At 40.8% G+C, this 14,831-nt stretch overlaps 1 protein-coding gene across 4 annotated transcripts in view; it reads right to left on the bottom strand.

Annotated features, from left to right (window-relative positions):
* The window catches only part of ldb2a (LIM domain binding 2a), a 115,884-nt gene that overhangs the window by 43,502 nt on the left and 57,551 nt on the right, over positions 1-14,831 (bottom strand). For all 4 annotated transcript variants that reach the window (XM_085469321.1, XM_085469322.1, XM_085469319.1 and 1 more), the window contains exon 3: positions 16-188. In XM_085469321.1, the coding sequence (XP_085325447.1) occupies positions 16-188 (173 nt within the window). The remainder of the gene's footprint in view (positions 1-15; positions 189-14,831) is intronic.

The following is a 14,831-nucleotide window of genomic DNA, read 5'->3' as shown; positions in this document are numbered from 1 at the left end:
GGGGTCAGGTGTTACCTTTGTAAACATTGGTTTCCCGTGCTGGGTGACCATGGTGCACTGATCACAGTCCAGGGTAATGCAGGAGTTGTGGAACGACTCCTTGGAGTGTTTAAGGATGTAGTGGAGCTCAGTGACCCCTCCCTCAAAGACTGTGCTGAAATAACGGGGGATCAACGTCCGGCCGATTGCTGCGAGGAAACAAAAGAGAGGACAGAGCTGAAAAATACAGTCAGAGCCCAAATATGAAATGCCGAGTGGTGGAGATAGGGAAAAATATACGGCTATTACTGTAGACTATAATGCTATTGCTACCATCACTCTGTCTATACTTGCAACTGCATAATTTATAGACTCCTACTCTTATACTGTATGCAGCATATAATGTACAGGCTATACATTATATGACTTTTCTGCTGCTAGTTTCAATGTATATGCATTATACAACAGCTTCTGTATAGATACTACCAGAACCACTCCCTTTTCTAAAAAGGGATAATTAGCTTGTTTGTTTCTTGCCATGAGGTAGATGAGAAGATTGATGCTACTCTTAAATCTGTCAGTTACTGAGCTGGAGCGGTGAGACAATTAGCTTAACTTAGCATAAATACTTGAACCAGCAGGAAGCAAGAATCCTGGCTGTGTGCAAAGTTCAAAAGCTCTTAAACCACAAATTAGGTTAACGTTTTATCTACACACTTGTGTTTGCATACAGATTAAACAAATCAGATACAGTCTATCAATTAATAAACTTTAGATGGGCATTAAGCATTGGTTTTGGGGACATCTTTGCTTTTACTTTGGCAGGAAAACTGGGGATGGAGACAAAAAATGTAGGAGAGAGTGCAGGAAAAGAACATGCAGCACATGGTGCCAGACTGACAGTCAAACTGGATCCAGTGCTCAGAGCATATGGAGGGTTGCTGTATGAACCCCAACCACTCGGCATTCGGGTCAATCCACCAGGCACTATGTTCGAACTTTGAACAGAGCCAGCTTGGATGATTTGCTTTTCTTCAAACCTCACAATAAGGTAATCTAATCAACTCCTGGCTGAACACATGTACAGCGGTATCAATTTTCTTAACTCATTTTCAGAGAGAAAGTGGGAAAACTGACAACTGTTCTTTTAATTTGATGACTATGAGCATGGATTCCTTCAAAACCATTTTATAATTTCACAAAAGAATGCAAACCTCTTGGATATCACATGCGTAAACCCAAGCAATCACCCGAAACCTTTGCTTTGTTGCTTTGTTTTAATTTGATACTATCTGATATCACCGCTCTGAATGCTATAAATACTCATACACCAGCAAAGAAGGTGTGATCAGACTGTGAGATAACTTCAAATTCAAATTCAAATTTTATTTGTCACACACACACAACCATACACAGTATGGCATGGGGGTGAAATGCTTGTAGCTGTACAATGCCCGACCATTAAATGACAGAAGAAAAGTTTTACAATATTTACAATTTACAGTTTACTACAAAAATTTACAAATTAACTTAAGAATTTACAGTAAAGAATGTGCAAATAGCAGAAGAAATTATAAAGATAAGGATTATAAATTATAGGAATTATGGATTATAGGAAATGTGTGGTGACGTGTGTGAGAGTCCAGTCTTATAGTGACGTGTTTGGGAGAGTCCAGTCCTACACCTGGTTCAGGCCCCGAATAGCCTGGGGGAAGAAGCTCCTCCTCATTCTCTCTGTTTTGGCCTTAAGGGAGCGGAAGCGCTTCCCAGACCTCAACAGTGAGAAGAGTCCATTGTTGGGATGGGAGAGATCCATCATAATCTTCCTAGCTTTGGACTTGGTGTAGATGGACAGCAGGTCAGGGAGCTCTGATTGAATGATGCGTTCGGCTGAGCGCACCACCCTTTGCAGATCTCGTCTGTCCTGCTTGGTGCTGTTCCCAAACCAGGTGCAGATGTTTGCCATCAGGACGCTCTCGATGGTGCAGGAGTAGAAGTTCTTGAGCACCTTCAGTGGCAGATGGAAGTCTCTAAGTCTTCTGAGGAAGAAGAGACGCTGACGGGCTTTCTTAACCAGGGTGTTGATGTGACAGGACCATGACAGGTCCTGAGTGATGTGGACACCCAGGTATCGGAAACTGTCCACTCTCTCCACTGGCGTGCCACTGATGATGAGGGGTTTGTAATTCCTCGCCTGCTTTGTAGTGAAGTCCACGATCAGCTCCTTAGTCTTGCTGATGTTTAGGAGGAGGTTATTCTCCTGGCACCAGGTCTCCAGGTTCCTAATCTCCTCCAGGTAGGCGGTCTCGATGTTGTCGGAGATCAGGCCCACAACAGCAGTGTCGTCAGCAAACTTGACAATGGAGGTGGTGTCTGATGTGGCTACTAGGGGTGCAACGATATTCGTATCGATATTGAACCGTTCGATACAGTGCTTTCGGTTCGGTACGCATATGTATCGAACAATACAACATTTGTAATTTCTTTTATCAATTTTCCTTCTGACGATGCTGTCTGTGTTGAGCGCTCAGTGAATCTGTGTTCGACTACTCCGCCTAGGCTGCACTGTCGAGCGCAGATCCACTGAGCGCTCAACACAGACAGTATAGTCAGAAGGAAGAGCGCAGGGCACCTCCCCCACCCTCATTCAGTTCTGGCGTTTGGAATTATTTTGGTTTTCATGTGACGTATGACCCTGAAGGTAAGCGAGTCATGGACTAAAGTAAAACAGTATGTTGGATGTGCCATGCAATGCTCAATTACATTGGTGTGAACTAGTGTGCTAGCACAGTTAGCTCGTTAACGTGTTGGCCGTCTAGCCCCATGCACGGAGCGATCGGCGGTAGCTCGTTAACGGAGATTTGCCGTGTTGTGGCGTTAAGGTCATTTCAACGAGATTAACCTGAAAGCACTAGCGGGAACACAACGAATATGACTGCACATTTACGCCGACATCATCCTAGTGCAAAGACAAGTGGAAGCAGACAAAAAAAAGCAAGCATGCTACTAACTTTAGCCGAGTCATTTAGACAGCTGTTAGCACATGATTCTCCTTATGCTGCTGAGAATATAGCCCAGAAGAAGCAGATAGTATAGCTTTTATTTTGGAAAGAGCCATTTCTCTGTAATAAACTCTCTTTTCCAAAGATGAGTGATTCCTCAATCAGATACAGGGCTTGCAATATCGCTAGCCCGACGTCCCGGAGCTAGCGAATTTTTCAGTCGGGCTACCAAAATCTATCTCTTCCCTGCCCGTCGGGCTATTGTAGGAAAAATATATGTCAATGCTTTTGCATTCTTTCAGAAATGTAGCTGGGTAATTATGTCATTGGCATCGGTGAGCCACTGTCAATATGTGACATATTGAAATCGCGTTTGAATTTGCGCTTGTTTTTTTGCTTTCACTTTGCAATCGTGTGAACTGTGTATAGAGAGCGACAGCACTGATCTGTGAGTGATGATAATTTGTGCACCAATTCCTCTGACATCGTCTTATTAATCGTTAGCTTACTATGCAAACATGACAAGTGAAATCTCCCGCAGCAAGCTTAAACATGTGAGAGGTTGATCGCGCAGAGAATCGCTGAGCTTATGTGAGTGAGTGTGTAAAAGCATTTCAGTTCTGCTGAGCCAAATAAGACAGGTCAGGGTGAAGAAGTGACAGCCAAAGAAAAGCTTACCACAAAACGGAGAAGTTATGACAAATCAGACTATAAGGCAAAAAGAAAGTGCAGCTTTATGGTTTCATGGACAAAAGAATTTCTGTGGCTGCAATATGACAAGCTAAATAACCAGGGCTGCACATAAGTGGTCCGCAGGTGCGCATTCGCTGTCAAAATAAAAAACACGCACAAGGGTTAGGGTTAAATTTAAAAACTGTACTTTTGAGTTAAAATATATATTTATAATTTTAATAAATGACAAATTAAAAATGCATGAACATTTTTTTGTATCGAAAAAATATCGAACCGTGACACCAAAGTATCGAACCGAACCGAACCGTGAATTTTGTGTATCGTTGCACCCCTAGTGGCTACACAGTCATAACTTTACTTATTAACAATATGAGTGTATTTTTGTGGGACCAAGCTACTAAAGATATATGTTTGTACTTATTTAAAGATAAATATAAGGTACAGATAGAAGACACTGGTTACATTACTTGTTACTGGGCTGAAATGTGATAAAGAAATTTTCTTTTTATCACAAAGTTCTGTGCAAAACTACGGACAACCTTACAGCTTCCGTAGGAATTAGTAGCAGACAGGTGCTGCTGGTCAACACGATTAATTGATTATCAGGAATTGTGACCAGCTCTGTAAAAGCAGAACTATTCCAAACCTTCTCGGATTACTTTTGTCTTTGATAAGAAGAAAGCATTTACTTATATTATATATTTAAAATTCTTATTGGTTGATGGTTTGGTGTTATTTGTCTTATCTAGTTCATAAATTTTTTTTCCAAAATTATACTTTCTGTCTTTTGACACAAAAAGGAAATAGGTTCATTAAACATGCACTAAAAATGCATCCAAACAGAGCATGCATTCGTTTATATGCAGTCTCGCTGTAGCTGAACGGCACTTGAACAATAATCCTACACAAATGATTTTCAATATTTTAGCAGTTCTGTAGTGTATGCACTCTTAAATATATGCGATTGAACATCAGCTAGGAATCGAGATAGGACATATAGTATATAGTTTAACACAAATTATTGATTGTCCTGAGATGTAACGATTCACTACTTCTGGACTGGACAGACTTCTATTCTCTTTCGAAACAATATCAGAATCCTTCACTCCTCGATGGAGTCTGATTGATTGATCGACTCTGATCTTTCCTTTAAGCAAGTGTCAAATAAATCTTCCAGTGCATTGTGGTCAGTTCAATACTTCCAGCAATCCGAACACTGAAGACTATCTTCAAACAGCAGACAACACCATACATTTTCAGTTCACCTCTTCCGAGTACAGCACTTTATATAATACACTGAATTTTGAATATTCCTCATATGAGTGATACTGCTCAAGAGTTTCACAGACTTTTCAGAATAATAAGCTTCCATGACTTAGTTTGGTATTAAACTGAATTATTAAGATGGACAACTTCTGCGGTGCAAACTTTCCACAGAAGCCTAAAGAGACAATGAACAGGCTGCATGATGAAAACTGGAGGAGGAGTCACGGAGGGAGAAAGTGTCTTCAGTGTTTTATAGCCCTCAGGCTTTGTCTGTAGCTGAACGGCACTTGAACAATAATCCTACACAAATGATTTTCAATATTTTAGCAGTTCTGTAGTGTATGCACTCTTAAATATATGCGATTGAACATCAGCTAGGAATCGAGATAGGACATATAGTATACAGTGGGGCAAAAAAGTATTTAGTCAGCCACCGATTGTGCAAGTTCCCCCACCTAAAATGATGACAAGGGTCGGTAATTTGCACCAGAGGTACACTTCAACTGTGAGAGACAGAATGTGAAAAAAAAATCCATGAATCCACATGGTAGGATTTGTAAAGAATTTATTCGTAAATCAGGGTGGAAAATAAGTATTTGGTCAATAACAAAAATACAACTCAATACTTTGTAACATAACCTTTGTTGGCAATAACAGAGGTCAAACGTTTACTATAGGTCTTTACCAGGTTTGCACACACAGTAGCTGGTATTTTGGCCCATTCCTCCATGCAGATCTTCTCGAGAGCAGTGATGTTTTGGGGCTGTCGCCGAGCAACACGGACTTTCAACTCCCGCCACAGATTTTCTATGGGGTTGAGGTCTGGAGACTGGCTAGGCCACTCCAGGACTTTCAAATGCTTCTTACGGAGCCACTCCTTTGTTGCCCGGGCGGTGTGTTTTGGATCATTGTCATGTTGGAAGACCCAGCCTCGTTTCATCTTCAAAGTTCTCACTGATGGAAGGAGGTTTTGGCTCAAAATCTCACGATACATGGCCCCATTCATTCTGTCCTTAACACGGATCAGTCGTCCTGTCCCCTTGGCAGAAAAACAGCCCCATAGCATGATGTTTCCACCCCCCATGCTTCACAGTAGGTATGGTGTTCTTGGGATGCAACTCAGTATTCTTCTTCCTCCAAACACGACGAGTTGAGTTTATACCAAAAAGTTCTACTTTGGTTTCATCTGACCACATGACATTCTCCCAATCCTCTGCTGTATCATCCATGCGCTCTCTGGCAAACTTCAGACGGGCCTGGACATGCACTGGCTTCAGCAGCGGAACACGTCTGGCACTGCGGGATTTGATTCCCTGCCGTTGTAGTGTGTTACTGATGGTGACCTTTGTTACTTTGGTCCCAGCTCTCTGCAGGTCATTCACCAGGTCCCCCCGTGTGGTTCTGGGATCTTTGCTCACCGTTCTCATGATCATTTTGACCCCACGGGATGAGATCTTGCGTGGAGCACCAGATCGAGGGAGATTATCAGTGGTCTTGTATGTCTTCCATTTTCTGATGATTGCTCCCACAGTTGATTTTTTCACACCAAGCTGCTTGCCTATTGTAGATTCACTCTTCCCAGTCTGGTGCAGGTCTACAATACTTTTCCTGGTGTCCTTCAAAAGCTCTTTGGTCTTGGCCATGGCGGAGTTTGGAGTCTGACTGTTTGAGGCTGTGGACAGGTGTCTTTTATACAGATGATGAGTTCAAACAGGTGCCATTCATACAGGTAACGAGTGGGGGACAGAAAAGCTTCTTACAGAAGACGTTACAGGTCTGTGAGAGCCAGAGATTTTCCTTGTTTGAGGTGACCAAATACTTATTTTCCACCCTGATTTACGAATAAATTCTTTACAAATCCTACCATGTGAATTCATGGATTTTTTTTTCACATTCTGTCTCTCACAGTTGAAGTGTACCTCTGGTGCAAATTACTGACCTCTGTCATCATTTTAAGTGGGGGAACTTGCACAATCGGTGGCTGACTAAATACTTTTTTGCCCCACTGTATAGTTTAACACAAATTATTGATTGTCCTGAGATGTAACGATTCACTGCTTCTGGACTGGACAGACTTCTATTCTCTTTCGAAACAATATCAGAATCCTTCACTCCTCGATGGAGTCTGATTGATTGATCGACTCTGATCTTTCCTTTAAGCAAGTGTCAAATAAATCTTCCAGTGCATTGTGGTCAGTTCAATACTTCCAGCAATCCGAACACTGAAGACTATCTTCAAACAGCAGACAACACCATACATTTTCAGTTCACCTCTTCCGAGTACAGCACTTTATATAATACACTGAATTTTGAATATTCCTCATATGAGTGATACTGCTCAAGAGTTTCACAGACTTTTCAGAATAATAAGCTTCCATGACTTAGTTTGGTATTAAACTGAATTATTAAGATGGACAACTTCTGCGGTGCAAACTTTCCACAGAAGCCTAAAGAGACAATGAACAGGCTGCATGATGAAAACTGGAGGAGGAGTCACGGAGGGAGAAAGGGTCTTCAGTGTTTTATAGCCCTCAGGCTTTTTCTGGTTTCTATCTCCTCTGTGTTAGCTGGCTTCAAGGAGAAGACTGGATAATACAGTGCATGAGGCTTACATTTCCCATTGCATTACACATGCACTGTGAAAACATGCAAGATACAGATTCTTCAATACTTAGATGAATTTTATAGTTTGGAATCATGCAATGAAAAGCAATTACTTCTATGTTTTAACTCTTGATTGTGGAAATATTACCTATAATTTGTTAATTGCATAATCTTAGTTTATTTGAATGTAATAAACTTTAATTTCACAGGAGCATCTTTGGCAAAACAAACCATTCTTATCAGAAACACATTCACACCAAAACTTCTGCAGCTTAGACTTTCTTTTGTCTCAGAACTTCTACCTCTGCAACATCAGGAAAAATCCCACTCCACCTCCCCACTAAGAACCTAAAATCCTGCTACAGGTCTGTTTCCATCAAAATGCACTGCAATAAGTCAGGGTTTAAAAAAAAAGGGTTCTCCTTCTCGTATCAGTGTTTAATAATTATGAGAAAGCCTTGACTCAACATTCAAAACAATCTTCACAATTTCACCAATTCAAAATCTCCATTTCAAAAATGGCAAACTCAAAGGCATCAATTTTAACGTCACACAAAATCAAAGTAGTTAATATTTACAATTTGACAAAGTAGAGCAACTTAATAATGTGGGAATTCTAAATCAAAACTAAAAAAGATTAATTAAAATTTTTGTTGATCCAGTAATCTTTAATAAACTAGTCTTTTACTTCTAAGAAAAGCACAATTACAGTCACAATTTCTTAGGATGGATACTTTGCAGGATGTGGAAAAACAGCTTTATTTTAGCACTTGGAAGAAATAATCTCAGTAAAAAAAGAGATATTAATAAATGGAATTTACTTAAAAAAAATAAAGCAAGACTGTCTTTAGTGGACAACTTGATATGCAGATCAGATATTCTGTATACCACCAGCAAAGAACAGCTGCATCTAACAGCCTTTACTTTCACTTGGGATAAAAATTACAGCCTCGTCTTGTAACTGCAGAGCTCAATATTGCAGTTTCAGTTACTTCTTGAGCAGCTGTGTAGACGCAATCTGCTGAACGACTCACACCATCTTCAAAACCACATCTTGGCAACACATTCCCTCTTAAAGAGCCTGCTTTTCTTTCTCTTATTTTTCTAGTTATAGATTTTCTGTTGAACACTGCTACTTAGTTTCAGCACTGCCCTCCTTCAAACGTATGTACACATACACACCTGAGAGCAGCTCTGCAACCACTGGCTTAATCCAAACATTGCCATGCAGTTCCACTTGAGCAACTTGACTTGCTCAAGGGCACAGCCAGTAGTTACTGGAGGGGAAAGTGATTCTCATCCACTCAAATGCACAGGGAATCTGAACCAGCAACTAACAACTGCACTTGAGGTGCTTTGTCCAAATATTCATGTCCCTTTTGGATTTTCTTTTCCTTAATATTTTTGTGAATTTTTCTTCATGTGCCACTTGTACTTGTACTGTAGCCCATCAGGTAAAGGCTAAATAGTTATACTGTTTAGAGTACAATACAGTTTCCCCTCATGGACAAAGACAGCTATGGCATATATGGAAGACAAAGTAGTTTTAGTGGGCTTCTGAAAACAGCCCTGATAGAAAAAATTACACATGCTAGTAAGACAATAAAACAATATCCCAGAGATCCAGTTTGCATGACATACTTTAAATATGCTTTTAAATGTTTTAATATCAGCCACGTTAACTTCCATCAGACTTTCAACAAATAAGATAGCATTTACTAAAAGCAGCTGCAGATGTTGTTCTTGCTAAATGTTCAAATATAGAAAAAAACACCAACAAAAGAAATTGTGAAAAATACATTACTGGTTTCTAACTTGAGAATTTGTCAGAGGATATTATTTCCACTGTGGTTTTTGTGGCAATAATCACCAGATTAACAGTAGAAATATTACTTACAATCTGCAAGTAATCTAACATTAGCAACATCTTGCTAAATGGTGCTGCACTTTATTCAGCTGAATTTGAAACAACTTCCACTTCCACGGCTTCACTGGACGACTATTGTTATTTTGCTGGAGCCTTCTGTACTTGCATCCCGCTGCATCATTGGAATGGCCTCATTGAAATGAAAGATGAGGCTATGTTGTTTAAAGTAGGGCTGTATGTTGGCCCGAATGCTGCCTAAATTAGTGATTCCCAACCAGGAGTACTTGTACCCAGGGGACCACTTTTGGAGTTACCAGGGGGTACATGGAAAGATTGCACTGAAGGGAGGCTAATTTGAAAAAATGAGCATGATTTGGTTGTGGAAAAATACACCCACATATTGTATTTGCGTTCAAGAGGATGCAGAGGATGCAGCGAAGCTGAGCTTAAGTGAGATTACTGTAACAAGTCCTAATAAAGTACCAACTGTTAATGTATTTTCCAAAAGCAGGGAGAAGTCCACTCTTTCTAGCTTACAGTAATGGATAAATGACTGAAACATCCAACTTCTGGCACTCCTAAGTTGTAGTTTTGAGATGGGCATGTCATATATAACTTCTAGATGTAAATCTGTGCAAATAAGCACCTGCATTTAAGGGTGCATGGGTTCTTCTGATGAGATATGTTAGATTAAAAAAATAACTAAATCAGACCTTAATGCATAAATCCATACTCTTTTATTTTGTTTTCTTTCTAGCATCATTGGTTTCAGCTCTCTAATCCTGGGAAGTGTTAGTGACCTGCTCTACCAGCTAAGCTATGCAGGACTGTTAAATAACAAAAAAATCCAAAACACACATAAATCCTGACTTTGGGATTATAAAAAGCAGGCATGTTGGGATTTTCTTCAGCCTCTCGTTCCTTGCCTAGTGGAACAAGTCTCTCTGTTCCTCCGCATTTTCCTGCCCGTCAAATCTCCATCATTAGAACACTGGAGGAAAAAAAAAATCGGGACAGCCACATTATCCAGCAGCACATGGCCTCTGATTTCAAGCAGAAATAATCCATCTTAGAGTCAACACTCTGTTGGCTAGAATTATGCTCTTTCTCTCCTTCCCCCAGGGCGGGTGGGTGGTCAGGAGGAGGTGGGGGTGTGGGGTAGGAGGAGGGGAGGTGAAGCCTGGGAATAAAACTTCATTTAGAAGTGAAATGTCCCTAAAGACAGTGGCTCAAGAGGCTCTTGAGGTCAGACCTGGATGGTGGAGTCTAAAACGAGAGACGGAGAAAGAGAGGGCGATGGGGATGATGTCGGCGGTTGGGTGTGTGTGTGTGGGTGGGGGGGTGCAGAAGGGGGGAGGAGACAGGGGGAGGGTGTACCCGTGACTGGCATGTTTTTCAAATTCGATAAAGTCAGGCATGACTAAATAACACATAAAATGTTTGGCATCGTGAGCAGTGGCTGAGGGAAGAGGAGGGAGGGAGAGCGAGCTGCTGGGTCCGCTCGGCGTGGATGACTGTGTAAATGATGCTCTCTCGCTCTCTCTCTTTCTATCACTCGCACTGCACCCTCTCTCACTTCTCTCTCTCTCCCTGTATCTCGCTCGCTCCCTCGCTCGGTCTCTACCACGGTTGAAAAACAAAGTACGTCTAGCAGTGGAGCTGACTGCTAATGCGGAGGAGCTCTGAGGAGACGAGGGGGAGAAGGGTAGAGGGGGTGTGTAGGGTGGGGGTGGGAGGGGTGCGTTGGGTAGAAGGATTGGGACAGAAAATGAGCAAGGGATGAAAGAGAGAGAGAGACAGAGAGAGAGAGAGAGCGAGAGGGAGAAGAAACTAGGAGGGAAGATGAAAAAATAAGTGCTTGTCAATGAGGAAAAGAAGACCCACTGAGGGGTAATAGGAAGGATAGGCAGCAAGACAGGGTGAGACAGAGAAATAGACAGAGGGCTGGGGGAGTTGGGGGGTGGGGGGGTGCTCAGGTGATACGCAGATCTGCTTCTTGCACACCCCACCAAACCATGCAGGAGTTTTGGTTGCGTCTTCTCAACCAAAACTGTCCTAATAAAAACCAGCGTGCATAGCCTGGAGTGACAGAGTGATAGATAAGCATGTAATGGTAGTCATGCTAGCAAGTCTTGGATCATTTCAAGCACAACAGTCTTGTGTTTCTCCTCAGACAGGTTCTAGACTGAGGCTCAAATATTTTCTAGCCTCCCTTACTCAATATTTACATTGTAGGCAAACACTTTAGCTGAGCTGCTGTACGTCAACAGGCCTAATTGTTGAGCTTGAGGGTGCTTTCAAGGACATCGTAAAAGGACATGTCAGGTCCTTTTTGTAGTTCACAGAGTTTCCTTTAATCTACTATGTTTTTATGTACTTGTGTTGTTCTCCATCTCAAACACAAGTTTGGTAACAGGCATGAAATCAGATATAATGTTCATTTATGCCTTTTTACTCACTTTTTTTTCATTAAGTAATCAAACATCTAGCTGCTCTCCACCACTGTTCCTGTGTAGTCCTGCTACATTTGGATAGGTCCCTGGAAGTTCCCTTCTGACTACTTGTATATGCAGATTTGTGATTTCACTCTAAACCTCAAATGTGCAAACACTGAATTCTGCATCAGACGGATCAAACTTCAATGTCCTCTTCAATGGCTACGACTGCAGTGGTGAAGCCCGAAATTTAGGTGTAAGACGAGTTCTAGCAAACTATGTGATAGAGCAGGGCGATATGACCAAAAATATTTATCACGATATACATTTGAAAATTTGCGATAACGATATAACTGACGATATAATTGACACTAGAGAAAATACTTTACAACTCCACAACTTTATTAGTGCAAAAAAAACAAAACAAACATCAATGTATTTTCACTTAAACAAGCAGCTGTTTTTTATGTGCATTAAAGTTATATATAAATTTAACAGTGCAAATTCAAATTCCTCGCTGACAGTTTAACCAAAAGGCATTTCCAGTGGAAATTGGCCGACATATCTTCAGCATAACCATGTATAATATCCACAAAACTTAAAACGAGGTTATACACACAATACGGTAATATTATGTTGAAGCACAGTACGTATCACTCCGTGAGGCTCCTGCCTACGATAGCCGTAATGCTCCGACAATCCATCAAGTGGTGCGGGTTCGTAGCTTAGCAAAGTCGTACTAAAACATTTGACAGATTTTCGAGCGCCGTGTACGACATAAAATCGTTTCGAGGTCAGTAAACACAACCAGGATTCATACATAAGGTACACGGGATTATAAGGGGCCACTGTCGATTTTCAGAAAAATCAAAGGATTGATTTTTAAGTGTGCTGTATTTTCCAAAAAACACTGTAATAACAACGGCCCACTAGCACGCTCTACCAAAAATAGTGCTTTGTTGTGTATCTGACGGACGAAAGCTAAATCAGTTCCACACCACTGAAGTTGCAGCATTTTTACAAACCAATTCTAGTTCATCCGTTTCTTTCGCCCTTCTCATTCTCCGTCGCCGCCATGCTTTTTCCGCCATGTGCGTATGAAAACAAAGGCTCTGCGCATGCGCGTTTTATGCATATCCTATCGTGATATTTCATTTTCTTATCGTTGCCCAACATTATAACGGTATTACCGTGAACTGTATGATATGGCCGAGCCCTACTATGTGAGCACTGTAAATTCATACTCCAGGGGGACTGAATTCTAGGTTAGGACAAAACAGGACAACCAATGACCAATCTAGGCATAGCAGAGAGACTGGTGCAGCAATTCACAACGAGATGACCTTGAAGAGGAGACTGGTCAAATAAGCAGGTTCCTTTTTTTTTAGTATTTTACTGCATATCAAATATATATTCAATAAATATCCAACAAACTATAAACTGCCAGAATTTTCTTGGATTTTCATAGACTGTTACTTTAAAGACACCACCGTGAGCTTTGAGATATTTTGATTGACATTTTTAACTTTTTAATAAAAAATTAAAAAAGAGAACTATTATATAGCATAGGTATAGCATCGCCACAGATCAAGGCAATTTCTTTATCCAACACTCTTACATTATGTAAAGTTACAAAAGAAACAACATTCAAATTTGAATTAAATATATATAAGAAAAAAATCTTTGAGAAACTGGACCCCATAAATGTTTGTTTGTTTCATGTAATAAACACAAAAGGTCACAGCTGAAGAATCTGCACGAGCTTTGCTGAAACACAACCTGTAGAGGAGAAATTCATAAATAAAAAAAACATTAAGAAAAGAAAAACAATTAAAATATGTTAGTCAGAGGATGAAGGGGAAAGCCCACGGGGACACGAATGATAAAACTGTGAGCTCCAACATTCACTACTAGCCCCGTGTTCTAACCCCCTGTTGAAAACTCTAATATTTATCTTTTAACAGGCAGTCGCCAACAGAGCACAAGCTTTACAAACTTCAAATAACCGCAAAAGACGAGAAAAACTTTCATGGAGCCCAGATGAGATGAAATACATTTGCCAATCTTATTTATTTTCCCTTCCTCTTCACCTCTCCTTCTCTATTTCTCTCTCGTCTTCTCCTTCATGTGTTTTCTTTTTCCTGCACTGTGCTGATTGGCCCGTCTTCAGTCGCGGGGCACTCCAGAGATACAGATTAGCTGGCGCTTGTTTGGGCGAACACGAAAAGCAGCATATGTCTCTCAAGTAATGTGTACCCAAACATGCAATTTACAAATAATTAACGTGGTGTTAATTAGTCACATTAATTCATGCCACTTTGTTGGGATTGTTTCCCCCCGTTGGTCCCCAGGACTCCTGCCAGCACCATCAGCCAGCGAGCGCGAGTTCTCTGCTCCAAAGCGAGAGTGGGGCGTCAGAAGAAAGATCCACTGGCTCGAGTACACACACCGGCAAACGCATTCACACATAAACAGCACAAGAGGGCACCTGCACATTCAGAATCACACTCAACAATGAATAAAACTGTGACAAATTAAAAGAAAACAGCGAGGGGAACTGGTGACTTGGTTCTGCTGTAAGGGGCACTTTTTTTTAAGTTAATTTGGATCTACTTAGAGGGAAGGCTAACTGAAAATCACACCGAGCTGTTGGCACAAAGGGCTCACTGAATAAGTATGAAAATGATGTGAATCATATACTAAAGCTTTCACAATCATCAGACCTCAACCAAACCTAACACCTGTGGTAGATTTTGGCCCACTGTGTTAAAGAGGGCTCTCCACCACTATCATCGACACATCTTTTGTAAGCTCTTGTTCTGGGGTACCTTTAATTTGTTAGTTGTCTAATTTTGCAAACTAATATTCATCCTTTTTTAAGAGACATGTGCTGACTAATGAACCCACACAATGTGTGTTTTCTAAAATTTTATAATATATATATATATATATTATTATATACATATATTTCTATATATTTCCTAA

This window comes from Copadichromis virginalis, linkage group LG2 (genome assembly GCF_057382275.1).
Source record: "Copadichromis virginalis isolate Kocher_CV1m ecotype Utaka linkage group LG2, C_Virginalis_male_GT1.1, whole genome shotgun sequence".
Classification (NCBI taxonomy): domain Eukaryota; kingdom Metazoa; phylum Chordata; class Actinopteri; order Cichliformes; family Cichlidae; genus Copadichromis; species Copadichromis virginalis.
This window is presented reverse-complemented; position numbering and strand designations above follow the sequence as displayed.